Source organism: Ooceraea biroi, chromosome 2, assembly GCF_003672135.1.
Source record: "Ooceraea biroi isolate clonal line C1 chromosome 2, Obir_v5.4, whole genome shotgun sequence".
Taxonomy (NCBI): Eukaryota; Metazoa; Arthropoda; class Insecta; order Hymenoptera; family Formicidae; genus Ooceraea; species Ooceraea biroi.
Window position 1 is genome coordinate 8,902,062 of NC_039507.1, and position 14,140 is coordinate 8,916,201.

The 14,140-nt window shown below is 37.5% G+C and overlaps 3 protein-coding genes and 1 long non-coding RNA gene across 9 annotated transcripts; 2 read left to right on the plus strand and 2 right to left on the minus strand.

The window, feature by feature from the left end:
- Window positions 1–29: 29 nt before the first annotated feature.
- LOC105276797 (phenylalanine--tRNA ligase alpha subunit) lies at window positions 30–4,316 on the minus strand. Of its 3 annotated transcripts, none has more exons than XM_026967781.1 (9): window positions 4,118–4,316; window positions 3,289–3,546; window positions 2,730–3,070; window positions 2,408–2,629; window positions 2,168–2,283; window positions 1,910–2,094; window positions 1,469–1,830; window positions 1,305–1,406; window positions 30–1,102 (listed from the first exon to the last, which is right to left on the minus strand). In XM_026967781.1, exons 2-9 carry the CDS (start codon window positions 3,427–3,429, stop codon window positions 427–429), a joined length of 2,145 nt encoding a protein of 714 aa, XP_026823582.1. In that variant the 5' UTR covers window positions 3,430–3,546; window positions 4,118–4,316; the 3' UTR covers window positions 30–426. The 3 variants fall into 3 exon arrangements, with proteins under 3 accessions (XP_026823582.1, XP_026823581.1, XP_026823583.1); XM_026967780.1 differs by lacking the exon at window positions 4,118–4,316 and adding an exon at window positions 3,700–3,786 and having other exon boundaries at window positions 128–1,102; XM_026967782.1 differs by lacking the exon at window positions 4,118–4,316 and adding an exon at window positions 3,700–3,786 and having other exon boundaries at window positions 1,069–1,102; window positions 1,278–1,406.
- LOC105276791 (Fanconi anemia group M protein) lies at window positions 3,574–10,358 on the plus strand. Of its 3 annotated transcripts, none has more exons than XM_011334697.3 (14): window positions 3,574–3,662; window positions 4,250–4,493; window positions 4,666–4,833; window positions 4,919–5,091; window positions 5,167–5,256; window positions 5,408–5,632; window positions 5,719–5,872; window positions 6,009–6,124; window positions 6,201–6,320; window positions 6,459–6,624; window positions 6,744–6,898; window positions 6,962–7,196; window positions 7,413–9,499; window positions 9,600–9,821. In XM_011334697.3, the coding sequence occupies exons 2-14, from the start codon at window positions 4,316–4,318 to the stop codon at window positions 9,819–9,821; spliced, it is 4,089 nt and encodes a 1,362-aa protein (XP_011332999.1). In that variant the 5' UTR covers window positions 3,574–3,662; window positions 4,250–4,315. The 3 variants fall into 3 exon arrangements, with proteins under 3 accessions (XP_011332999.1, XP_011332998.1, XP_026823580.1); XM_011334696.2 differs by lacking the exon at window positions 3,574–3,662 and adding an exon at window positions 3,847–3,980; XM_026967779.1 differs by lacking the exon at window positions 3,574–3,662 and having other exon boundaries at window positions 4,316–4,493; window positions 9,600–10,358.
- Window positions 10,359–10,508: 150 nt separating this feature from the next.
- On the plus strand, window positions 10,509–13,689 carry LOC105276792. 2 transcript variants are annotated; one of them, XM_011334699.2, is made up of 4 exons: window positions 10,509–10,671; window positions 10,834–11,325; window positions 13,257–13,426; window positions 13,573–13,689. In XM_011334699.2, the coding sequence occupies exons 2-4, from the start codon at window positions 10,882–10,884 to the stop codon at window positions 13,580–13,582; spliced, it is 624 nt and encodes a 207-aa protein (XP_011333001.1). In that variant the 5' UTR covers window positions 10,509–10,671; window positions 10,834–10,881; the 3' UTR covers window positions 13,583–13,689. The 2 variants fall into 2 exon arrangements, with proteins under 2 accessions (XP_011333001.1, XP_019886405.1); XM_020030846.2 differs by having other exon boundaries at window positions 10,509–11,325.
- On the minus strand, window positions 13,404–14,086 carry LOC105276793. Its single transcript, XR_893457.2, has 2 exons — window positions 13,995–14,086; window positions 13,404–13,791 (listed from the first exon to the last, which is right to left on the minus strand). It is a non-coding gene; the product is annotated as an uncharacterized LOC105276793 (long non-coding RNA).
- Window positions 14,087–14,140: the final 54 nt, after the last annotated feature.

Here is a 14,140-nt window from a genome sequence, read left to right on the forward strand (position 1 = left end):
AATATATTAAGGAATAAAAAGCACACGTGTAAAACAATAATCTGTATTTCTTAAGTTGCAGGCAAACAGAAATATTTTAAATATCCGTCTGCATTTTCAAATTAAATGTTTTAATTTAATTCTCAAATATACTGAATTGCTTTTATTAATTTAAAAAAATTTCCAATATACAATATATGTGTATGCAACTTAATGTTACAATATTCTTATATGTGTAGACGTAAACATGTATGTATATAATATTACATTTTCTCTCTTTCTTTGCAAAAAATATATAAATATTAAATAATGCATACACCGTTATTTAAATTTAAAAAAGGCGATTATGTTACTTATCACTGTCACTGCTAGCATATTAAAACAATATATTTTGAAATGGTTTTGTTGAAAAACAAAAGTTTTACTTGTATGCACAAAATAACTACTTTACTTTATACTTTCTCTCTTTACTTTATACTTGTCAATAGATTCAAGAATGATATCGATTATGGAGATATTATCGCCCATCACGTAACGTGACTTTTTACGAATCTTCAATGTACCAACATTCCCATTATACAAAGTACAATGTATTTTCTCTAAATAAGAGTCTATCTCATTAGCATAAAACGGGCCATTTCGTTCGTATTTTAATACGTTGACATTAGCCGACTCGATTAGGCGATTCAAATATCGTGCGATATTTATTACCCCCCAAATTTCATACATTCCCTGGGATGGCACCATAACAGGATCAACCCCAATAGTCTTCCAAATCAGAATTAGAGATATGTCCGCGTCCGCGTTAACGTTGGAAAAATGTGAACAAAAACTTGCAAGTTCATTAGGGAAATTTGTTACTGTAGAGTGTACGTGTGTTGACACGGTAGCAGTAAAATGTGGACTTATGAAACGTAAGAAAGACTCGAGGAAATAAATTGGATAACTCGGATCGCAAAATATGATAAGCTTCTGCTTAGAAAATTCCGATTTTTCTGCACGATTCTGCAAGATTTCTGCATTCTTTGCCGTGACTTTCGCTTCTTGCCTCGATTGCTCTCTAATCGATCTGTCGTCCTGTTCTTGTGATTTTCGTTGAAAATAAGTCATTTGGCGACTAATTCTGCCAACAAAAAAAAACATAAGTTAAAAATCTTGGATCACAGTAGCAGCCTTAATCGTAATATTATTTTATTTTAGAGAATTAACATTACTCAGACTTAATGCAAGAGTAATATCCTTCAACATAAATTTTACCTAAATATATTTCGGAAAAAATAAAACGCCAACATAAATACCTTAATAATGCTTAGAATAATATTTACTTCTCTAATCGACATAGAGGATTGTTGTGAACCATTTCCATGTCTACTTTTGGCCCAACAAGGTCACGTATATTGTTCAAGCCGTATTTAATCATCGTTGGCCTACGCGAAAAATAAAATGTATTATACGCTTACACTGAATTGCAAACAAGGTACGGTCATACCTCTCCAACGACAGACCCCAGCCAATGACATTGACATCGGGCGGTAAATCCATCGGCAATAACAATTCCGGCCTAAACATGCCGCTGTTGCCGATCTCGATCCACTTCTTCAAACCGTTGTGATAGCAGAATATCTCCATACTTGGCTCAGTATACGGATTGTACGCGGGCTTGAATTGAAGCTGAGTGATGCCGAGCTTCTTAAAGAATTCATACAAGGTACCGATAAGATCGCCCAGTGTGAGACCGTAATCAGTGACGACGCCTTCGATCTGATGGAACTCGGCGAGGTGCGTCGCGTCCAGAGTCTCATTACGGAATACCCTGTCGATACTGAAATACTTCACTGGTTTGAACTCTCCCTGAAATGCATTCCCATCGTAATTTCATCATTGCTGGACGAATGACTTGTACACCGTCCCTTCCGTCGTGTGATTATACCTCTTGCATGAGTTTATGTAACATCCGCGCGCTAACGGCGGTCGTGTGGGTGCGCAGCAGGTTCTTCTGTGCCTCTTCTAATTTCCAGTCGTATCTGTAACCTTGGGACCCATACCCTCCCTTACTGTGCACTGTCTTTACTTTTTCGAGATATTCCATGGGGAATTTTGTGCTGACGCGTGGTTCTAAAATGCAAAAGGTTAGTTTTATTAATCTCTCTTCGAGCACTGTGCACGTGTATATATGATAAAAAAATACCAGAAATAAAAAAGGTGTCGTGCGCATCACGAGCGGGATGTTGCTGCGGCTGGAAAAGAGCGTCAAAGTTCCAGAAGGAGCTCTCCACGTAATTATTTGCTGGCATCTCTGTGAATCTGCAACACAAATAAAGAATTCGTATTTCTATAACGCAAAAATCTATCTTTGACGTAAAAAAAAACAAAGCGATGCAAAATTTAAGCTTGAAACCATTTTTTGCTCTCGACAGAAGTCGCTTACCCCATTTCCAGAAAGATCTTCCTGAATTCATGGCGAACTTTCAACAGTGGATGCAAGTGTCCGATTTGAAGCGCCGCACCTAAAGCCTCAAAATTGTACGGTTTGAACTTTTTGCTTTTCCAAGCACCATTCAACATTAGATCTGATGTCAGGTCCGCCTCTAGCTTTTCAATCTTCGTTGAAAAATTCGGTCCTTTTTCCAAATGCATAATTTTAATCACTCTGATGCAAGGAAACAAAGAGATTGACATGAGACGAAAATATATACCATAATACAATATATTACATTGTTCTTTGACTTTTGACTTGCTGGACTACTTACACTTCTTGCAGAAGCTTTCTTTTCTTATATTCTGTCTTAATATTCTCCGGGATATTTGCAAGATCTTTCAGATGTGTCCGTATAGTATCTTCAATAGACGATACCTTTTTACGAACGATAGGAGTACTCCCAGTTTTATCCAGCTCAATCCACCCAGCAACCATCGCTTTGGAAAATCCTACTTTCACATAGGGCACAGATTTCATGAGTTCTGCCTGGGATATTCCTCCAGCGGGAACAGCATTATAAACAGCTGCTTCATGGCTGCCATGCTCTATTATGTATTGCCCTTCGGCTGTAGTCTCCCATTTCTTCTTGGAGACTGGTTTTACTACGATCAGCTGTCAGAAATAAATCACATGCACAGAAATAATCGATTAACGTCAGGGCTAACAATTTGTAAGGATTTTATAAGTCGGGAAAAATATTCATGAGCAGAGAGCAGAGTCACTTTGATTTTTACGTGAAGAATTCTAAAAAAAAATTGAAAATAGGATTGAAATAGTGTGCAAAGACAAGGCTAGCTAGCATTCTTCCGCTAGCTTTAGAATAAACTTACGTCACCGATCGCCTCCAGGCTCTTGATAGCTCCTATGATCTTCTGATGATCCTCGTGAAACTCGTCCGCTAGCTCCAGTGAGTTTGTCACGCCATGCTCGTCCAAGTGCTCCAAGATTCGGTCCCCCAACTGTTTTGCCATCCTGCACCGTCAGCGTGTCACAAGCAACTGGTATGCACTGTAATTTGCCAAGCCGGCACGAAAACCACGTGGTACAAAATTCGGTTGCAACTTGCATCAGCTAGGATACGAAGATACCTGTAAACACGAAATAGGTTAACAAGACGCAGGCGCAGATACAGTCGATTATTGTTGTAATTCTCGCGCATGTTCAACGCTGTGCATTGTAATGTTGAATGTCATCTCCGTGTTAGGTAAATAAAACCTGCGACTCACGCAGGGAATAATAACCTATGTAGCTCTCTCGACACGATTATAGGTTATTAATTACAGGCCAGACGCAATACGTTTAATGTTTCTTATACATCTCGATTTCTGAAAAGATTCGTGTCGCTTGTTTCATCTTAAGTACAGAATGCAGAAAAGGAAACTGATCTAATGCCTATTTTCTTACTCCAATACTTGGAGAGAAATACATATTCATTTTTCATGCTGAAAATGCATGGAAATGCAACCAAAGCGAACGGACAGCGAATCAGCAGAGGTCGCGTTAACGCGCCACATCAGCTCACGTAGGTTTGAAATGACAACGCGAGGTCGCAGAGTCGAGTTAGCAAATTCGTTTAGGACGCGGAGAATTCGAGAATTGAAAATTCGATTTTCGTAAAAGCAAAAGCAATGTAATAACGTGCGTAAAACGTTATCGTACCAAGAGCATGTCAGAAGTGCCATTTATTCACGAATTTTTACGAATCTTGAGAACGCTGGAGTGACAATGTCATACTGCGACGCGAGTAAAAGTTCACCTATTTATTAAATCGATATCGATTATGTTGAAAAGTTGCCACTGCGGTCGATCAGTCGGGTTTCCAGCTGAAGTGCGAGGATCGGATAACGCCCCTTCGAGATGGAACTGTCGTCGCAGGGTGACTGCATACAAACTTCAAATGATCCAGAGACCAAGGGGTTTGACTTGTCGACTGGGAAAACCTGGGTGTATCCGGAGAATTATCCGGTTCGCCAATACCAGTATAACATAGTCAGCTCTGCCTTGTATCGCAACACCCTGGTTTGCTTACCTACTGGTAAGCGATATCATTTATCAGCGACAACTAAATTATTTGTCTCCACAGTAATGTTATTATTTACTAATTATTAAGCTAATAATATTTATTTATATAATAATTATTTATCAACAAACGCATCATCGTGCGACATGAAGTACCAAACACATCTTCAATTTCAATCTTGCCGCAGGTCTGGGGAAGACTTTCATTGCTGCCGTTGTGATGTACAATTTCTGGAGGTGGTACCCGTTCGGCAAGATCGTGTTCTTGGCACCAACAAAACCTCTGGTTGCTCAGCAGATAGACGCATGCTACGAAGTAATGGGCATCCCGAATATCGACATGATACAGCTCACAGGTTTTCAGTCACTTTAACATGTGTGATACGTGTCTTGAATACTTTGAAATGAACGTATGACACAAATGCATAATTTAATTCATAGGTGCAGTTAATCAGAAGAACCGTGAAGTAGCTTGGCTCAAGAAGAGAATAATATTTGCTACTCCACAAACCTTTCACAATGATCTTGAGAAATCAATTGTACCCAGTCACTTGGTCAAATGTGTCGTTGTGGATGAAGCTCACAGGGCCTTAGGCAAACACTCGTATTGCGAGGTAAATAATTCATAGTAAATGTAAACAAATTACATGTTGTTTCTGTAATAAAAGCATAAAATTAATAATTTTTAGTGTATCAGGATACTGTCCATGCGGAATCAATATTTTAGGATATTGGCACTTTCTGCTACGCCTGGAAACAAAATGGACAATGTTCACGAAGTAAGTACATTAAATGTATAATTACTCTTAAATTTTATCGTATGTAAAAATAAAATACTATTTAATTATTTGAGAGGAATGTTTAATTATTTATCTTTATTAGAAATTAATTAGAAAAGATATTTAAGATTCTAATATATGTTTTGCATAGGTAATACAAAACTTGCGTATCTCCCATCTGGAGCTGAGGGACGAGAACTCGATCGACATGATGCCGTATGTTAATAAAAGAAAGGTGGATGTTATTCTAATACCTCTCAGCGATGAATTGGCGGCATTCAAAGAGAGATATATCGTCATCATGGATCGCCACGTTAAGTTTCTTATACAGTGCAATGTACTGCGAGGACATACCGCGAACATATCTAAAGGAAGGGTAAATATGTTCGACTTGCAAAGCTCTATAAGTAATTCATCAATCCGTTAATCAATTTGTTCTGAGCCTTTACTATTACTCGCCAGGTATTCCACTTACTAAACGATTTTAAAAACAGGATGGACAAATCCGGAAATTATGGACAAATTATGAAAACACTAAACATATTATTAACCATGTATCACGCTTACGAACTCATGATTAGACATGGATTACGTGCCTTCTGTAAATTTTATCAAAGTATGTTAATAATACATTCGTAAATTAATAATTTATAAATTATAGTTGACTAATAAAGTTACGATAATTAAATAATTTATCGTAATATTGAAATATTTATCAGTATGATTCAATATTAAGAAACTTTTATTTATAGCTCATTCGGATAAGTTTTGGATACACAGTGAGAATCAACTGCGAGGTTTGCTTCATGATATAGAAAGTTACCTCGGACCATTTCCAGATATACTGCCCAATGGAGATGTGCTTGAGGTTTTACAAAACCTTTCTTAATAATACTAAACTATATGAAACCACATGAAACATATGCAAGGATAAATTGTTTTAGATACCAGCAGATCTTGTATTTGGACATAATAAATTCTACAAATTGAGGGAACTTCTTGAACATCATTTTAGAAGCAATAATGGTGATCAAAGGGATACGAGGGCTATAGTTTTCGTCGAGGTTTGTATATTAGTCTTTTACATTATCTCGTTAGCTTTCAAAGCATATCGAGATCACACATTTGAACAAAATTATAGTATATGAAAATATAGTATTTAACATCCGAAAAATTCTTAATATATTTCTCCACGAACCCAGTATAGAGATATAGTCAATGAAGTTTATGTTTTGCTCCTGCAATCGAAACCAATAATCAGGCCGCAGATGTTTGTTGGCCAAGCTGGTCAAAAGCAGAAGCAGCAGATAAAAGCGTTGGAAGATTTCCGAAGCAATCGTGTGAACGTGCTGATTTCTACGAGTATAGGTAACTGAAAACCATTACAATTACTGATCAAAGTGGCAGCTTTAAATTGATTTTATTACATTACATCAATCTTATAAAATTCTTGAGATATATTGACTCTTCAATTGCGCGCAATATAGGTGAAGAAGGTTTGGATGTGGGTGAAGTCGATCTTATAATATGTTTCGACGTATCGCAACACTCTCCGACAAGATTAGTTCAGAGAATGGGCAGAACGGGTCGCAAGCGAGATGGTCATATAATTGTTCTTGTTACGGATGGAAAAGAGCACGAGGTAACTAAACAATTTATATATGTTTCCTACATGCATTCTAATGCTTATCGAAATACGTTGCAGAATTTGAAATCTACGCTTTCCAGAAGAGACTCTTTAAATAATAAGATATTAAACACGAGCAACATATTTTCTTCCTTGTATGATAACAATCCCAGGATGATACCGAAGCAATTTACACCAGAGTGTCACAAGATACATATTATTGCATTGCCAAGAACGCCGCATATAAAGGAAAAGAGAAAAAGGAAAAATGTTCTCAAAAAGAACGAAGCACCCAACGCGAAACAAAAAGAGAGTAAGTTTTATTTTAATTTTTCTAAATAACTTAATACTTTTCAGCACTTAATTTTTTATTAAATAATTTACTTTTATCCTCTATCTACTCCTTAGCGATTTTATTACATTTTTAAAAAATATTTCTATAAAAATTTGTTTATAACATATTTTTCATAAAAGATATTTGTGCTTATAAAAAAATAGATGTCTATTTTATCTTCTTTCTTGTACACAGATTTATCTATAATGACGCAAAAGGATACCGGTCAGTCATCGATGATGAAATTTCTTACCAATAATAAATACAACCAGCACGATCAGCATAATACGCATAACGTTCTTATCGAATCGAGGACACAGAGCAATAATCTACATAATGTGATAAATCCCAATGATGTCAAGTTGCTATCGGACGATAACGCCAGATTCAATTTTTTAACGTTGTGTGCGGTGAAAAAATCAGAGGAAGAAATGTCTTCTGGTACTGCACGTCAGATGGATGTGACTTACATTCCTGCGCCGAAACCTGTTAAAGATGTGTTCAACTTTGTAGTACCTGACATAAAAATGATTGACAGTTTGCCCTTCTTAACGAGGTTGCGAGATGGTTCACTAACTCAATGTAAAAGCTGTGAAGACGATCTACCAGCGACATGTAAAAATGGAGATGACGCAATTAGTAACGACTGCATCGTTATCGATGATGATGATGATGATGATCGTATCTTTTGGTGTTCTATTCGACACGAAGAGCATGCTGACAAAAGTGAAATAAAATTTGAAGACATACTTGATGAGAGCTCCGATTCCAACGAGACATCGATGTCGCGTTTAAGTCAAAGAATTACGAATATCGGGATGGATTTTATTAATGAAATTTCGACAGCTAATGTGAAAAGTGATAGTAAAAGTACAACTAACGTAAGAGCAGAGGTATCGGCTGATGTACTAGACGATATCGGACCTAGCATGTTTGAGGACATATTAAACGAGTCGTTCAGTTCAACTGAGGACGGTCTAGACGAGGAGGAAGAAACGGCACAACCAGATACGATATTCCCAAATCCCTCCTCGAGTGCCTTCGCTACCGGTACAGCGAAAATTAGCGAAAGTACCGTTAACTTTTTTCGCGACGAGGATAATGTTAATAGACCCGATGAAAATCTGCCAGTAGTATCTGAGAAAATCGCGGGATTTAATCGTGCAAATAACTCCGCAAGCCTTATTATTATAGACGACATGCAAGATCTTGATTTCGACAGCGACGATGATATAAATGGATTTATTAACTGCGAATTTGAGAAAAATAAATCGATGCGCAATTCGAGGGCAGAGGAGAGTTCGCTGTCGATAACTCAGGCGATCGGCGAAATAGCGCGAATGAAAAGAGATCCGAGACGATTGGCGGAATCGTCTAAAGAGGAATCGATTGACAGCACCGGCTGGATTTCGGTCAATACCAAATGCGAAGCTAAAACAGAGAGACAAAATACGAGCTCGAGAGTAGGAATCAGATTATCGAATATTAATCGCAAGTTTACGATGAAACCTCGCGCTGCCAAGCAGGAATGCAGCTTTCCAGATGATTCCGACGAGGAGTTTATGATCACGGAGGATAACGCAAGGAAATTCGACGAGCTTGAAAGCAGCTACTTCCGCGACATGTCCAAGAACTCAGCTGGTGATGATAACTGTTTGCCCGGCACATCAAGAAACACTGAAATCAAGCATAGCTCCAGTAATGCGTCGAACAACTCGGAAGCTGAGAATAGTTTCGATAATATATCGAAAAATTTAAAACCGTGTGGTATGTCGACGCCAAATAGCAGACGCCCAGGATTGTCCTTGAACAGAAACAAGAGCCATCATTCGAACATGATAGATCTGACTCTCTTTAAAGCGCCTAATAAATACGCACGTAATGCGAGAGATGAAAACATCTCGGAATCGGGCACTGCTACGCCGACGGGACAAACGTCCGTCTTGGCTAGAAGCGTCGCACAGGACATCAAGCGCGGACGCAGGCGTAGAAATATTATTAAAAACGAGTTTATAGATGATGAAGCGCAGGTAGCCTCGGACGAGTCGTCCAGCTCGGGCGAGAGTGTTATTGTCACCGACGAGGAGGAGGATCTCGCCGACTTCGTGAGCTACACGCAGAATTTACAGGAGCAAGTCGATATGCATGCGCATTATTTGCAGACGACCAAAAGTCCGATCAAGAGGCCGGGCGCCTTCCACTTCAGAAAACCACGATCACCCGTCTTGGACGAGGAGATCTACTCGCAGCCTCTGTCGCAAGCACAGAACACGTATCTTTATGTACGTAAAATATCGCAATTTCACGTTTCGGCAGTAATCGGTTTGATATTTTGGCATATATTTTTATGACGCCGCTATTTGCAATACTTTTTTATTTCAGGATTCTTTTTGTGTCAGCGAAGATGCTGAGCCAAGCATCCTCGTGCATGACGACTCGATACTGGAAAGAGTCGAAGAGGAATTAGAACGTAATAAACGAAAGCGCTTCCGTTCGGAGAAAGACGGGAAACGGGCCAAGAGAAAAAAGAAGAATATCTTGGATCACTCTGTAAGCAGCGAAGATGAGATCGAACAATTGCGCGTACAAGTGCAAGAGGACTGATCGTTTAACGAATCAAATCTATGAAAATCAAAGCTGTGATGCGTCGGCGATAAGTTACGAAACGTAATAAGAGACTTATTTTTCAAGTGTACAGAACACGCGTGAGCATTTATCGAAGATTTATATTTATTTTTGTACAGCGACGTTTTTCTAATAAAATCGTGTAGTTTTCTATCTTTAATCAGATAACGCGATGATTTATGAGTAAGGACGCGTATATTCTTTTTTCCGTTTTCCCCCGCTGCTTAGTAAAAGATCTCTAATGGTATTTTTGTAGTTGTCGTGTCACACTTTCCAGTAGCGATACGGATCTTCATGGTTTATATCCGCTTGAGCCTTTGTCGCGTACTGACTCACGATGCAATTATGATTATTATAATATCTATAATATCTATTGTTAACACCTCTACTTGGATCCGTTGCAATCGGCATAGCGAAAATAATATCTTTAACGGTACAAGATCCATTGATAACTGAAACATTATGTGATATAATAATGAATAATGTAATATAATATTAAAATATTGTTCAATTTTATTTAGTTTATATCGTTGTTTCCTTCAATAATACAAATAACATACTCTTTATGTGGATACTATGTCGGGCCGATAAAGATATCGCTGTGCGAACATTAGCAGAACGCCCTCGTTCTGTCGCAGGTATGAAGTGTGCAGAATTTTCCTTCAGGTACAAGGGACGGACCATTAGAGAGAATCGGAAATCTGTAGATTCGTACCGGACAGGTACAAATGCAACGGGGGGTATATAAGGGTTGAACGAGGGTGAGTTTTCTTGTTAGTTCCGAATTCTTGCTGAAAGAAAGAGCATCAACCGTTTTGGCAAGTGACGCGTAAGTACGAGGCTTCACCGAGATCGGCTTCATACTTAGATTTGAATTTAAGAATAAGAGAATTGCGTAATTGCAATTTAACTATTAAATAATATATCCGATTTGACAATTGACTATTCGTTTATGATTCTCTGCCTATTTTTACTTCTTTTTCCTTTGCAGGCAATCCTCAGACGGATTTTCGACAATTCGACAAAGCAAAAAAGGGAAATGCAGCGTATCGTGATCGTTTTGACTCTCCTTGCCTGCGTGGCATCCGTCCACCCGGACTCGCCAGATTTTGAGACTAAAAAGAAGCAATCGACGAACGGGAGAGCACCGACTAATACGGCTAAAAGGATTGATCTACCTGCGTCGAATGATAATAATTCTCTACTGTTTTGGTATCCGTTTTCAACTTTTTCGGACTACGCAAGCAATGCGGAGCCTAAACACGAAAGCCCGAAAGCGTTGGTCCTGCAGAAGACCGTTCCGTGGACACCCGTGAACATTGTTTCCAGCCTGATGCCCATCGTCGATAGTCTGACCCTCTACACCAGTCGCGCTGCCATCATCCTGCTGGAAATGCTGATGGTAGCGTTTCTGGGAGCGGGTATTACCAGCCTGGTCTGTACGTACACGACCGTTTGCAGCGTCCTGGGATTCAACGGTGATGTAAGCTGGAATATACTTTTGCATCATTTATCTTGATTATGGATGAATAGTAATAAAAGTAACGTGAACTTAGAGCATTAAGAGCGCACCCTGGAACAAAATTAGATGTAATAATTGTGTCAAGCAACACACTTTTTCTGATGATTTTTATGTGCCAATTATCAAGATATATATATATATATATATATATATATATATTTGCATTGACCACATCGGTGTTATAAAAAGTTTTTATTGTCGCACTGTAACGTTGCCTGGTCAGTACATTATTGTCGATATAAATGCGAGATCCGAGATTTAAAGTATACGCAGGAGAAGGGGTCTGTAAGTAAAGATTACACGCGATTCTATAGACTTATGAATTATATCCCACATAACATTTTGCAAGTATTTTGCTAAGAATTTGCTCAGAAATGTTGCAAACAAAATGGCAACAAGATGAGTCCTCATTTGTTTCAATATTGGTAGCAAAGAAACACGAAAACAGCAACTTTACAGCATCTTTGGGGCAACAGTTGCGGTGAAAAATATATAATTATGGCATTATGTCAACAAAAGTATGGCAAAAGTTAATTTCTGTCAATATCATAGCAACATAACAGCAATAATTGCCAGAAAATAGATTGCACTACTATATATATATATATATATATATTACACAATACACAATATATTAGTTCTTGCAACAGTGAGTTAGTGCAAATTGCTTTCTTGGATTGTATAGGATCGAATTGCTTCTTCTTTAAATTATAGAACAGGATTTGCGAAGTAATTTTATTTTTCTTCAAAATCTACATATCTCGATAATTGCATGATGTTCTACGATTTCAATTTATATAAAGAAAGTAAATTTTTATGTAATAAAAGCTGAACAAATATATTCTTAAATATATAGAGGAAAGTCCCCGATTATGAGATACCATATCGATTTTGCCGAATGTAAGGAAATCTATAGGCAGAATTAAAAAATGTAATACGTTATCTTGAAGAGAATTTAATAAGCTTTAGGTTGGTGAAATTAAAAATCTAATTTAAATATTTTTTTTTCTGAAAATTAAAAAAATTTGAAAAAAGAGCTTTACGCAGGATCGAGAAAGAGTGCTCCTAATATAAGATACCTCGAGAAATCGGTGTTAAAAGTGCAAAATACATCAGTATTGCAATTAAAAAACTTTATTAGATAGTTTTATAAAAATACTGCTGCCACAGCCTTCGCCAAATCTTCACGATTCCACTGTCGACGCTTCCTCGTATCTCTAACCTCCATAGTCAGATTCTATAAAAATTAAATACACAAAAATTCATAATATAAATTCGTATTAACTTTTCTTTAACCTTAAGTAGTATTTTCTTTCTTTTTATTACCACTACATAATCTTCATATTCGAGCAATAATTATCTCATATTAAGAGTATCCTGAATATCTCATTATACGAGCCACACGCCTAGCGGTTCCGCGATCATGAAATCTAACCTCTACAATTAAGCAATTCAACAAATTGCGTATTTTCCTGTTACTACGATTCTACTCTATCATTGCATACTGAATTTATTGCCAACCATTTCTTTATTATATAATAAACAAGGTTTAAAGACTTACCTCAAGTTCCTTTGACATGTTCACAATTTCACAAACCATTTTTTGCAAAAGCTAAACGCAATAACGAACAATGAATTTTTCACTAAATACATTTTACACCAAGAGTAATAAGTTCATGGTAGAACTAACAGATGGTGCTCACTAGTTTAGCAGAAACCCCATTATCTCATATTAGGAGCATATCTCATAATAGGGGATTCTCCTCTACTCTTTCCTTTTGTGTATTTTCTTTAAAGAACAATTCCCTAATTAAGTACTTAATTTACCTTTATTCAAACATTATATATTTTATAGAGTAAATAATTTGTTTTGGTAATTTGATTTTGCGCAGGTGAAGGAATTAGCCCGCCTATTTATCACGCCGGAGAGGCTGGCAGCCACTTCCTTAATGGTCAGCAAAGCAATTGACAAATATAGCGCTATAGAAATCGCGAAGGAAACCAATGTTAACGAGGACGTGACAGAAGAAGAAGAAGAGTTAACGGAAGAGTCGACAACCCAGTAATCCCTTTTATTGCACATCTTGTCATACACTCATTTTAGACATCTAATTTTGTCACCATCACGTCACACGTCTTTTTACATTGTTCTATCTTGCGAGTCTGTTATATAAAATATTCAATATAAAACGATGAATGTTCTTCTAGGGCTTGTTGATTTATTAAATCTTCAATGACATCACCGAAGTCCTTATCATCCCGTATCCTGAATTCGATGACGTTTGCAAATAGTACGATGATATCACTTCGTCATCGGAATTTCTCGTTTACTCTTTAACAACCCGCGGATGTTCCGATGCATCGTCATGCTTGATTAAATCGCGTCGTTGGATAATCTCGCCAAACGGAAGGAAGTGTTAAAGAGTTCTGAGAATTTTGAGATTAATACAAACATAGCCATCGTGAGCTCCGACACTACGTATGTACATTTCTTGTTTCTTGCGTCTCATTTCGCGCATAATATTATAAAATTATTTTTAAAAAATTATGAAGGCATGACATCGGCAAGTGATTACACGCAAGCAGATCGTATCTTTTTTTTTCATTTTTATTAAACAGTATCTCCTTACTTTCTCATTCATCACTGACTGACGCCTTTGAAAATTTCCAGCCTCCACAAATTCCACGGATAATTGAATCAGCATAAAATTTCCCGAGCGCAAATTGCCATTTGTCATTCATACGCGATTGATGCTGCGGAGGAATTGACACGTGT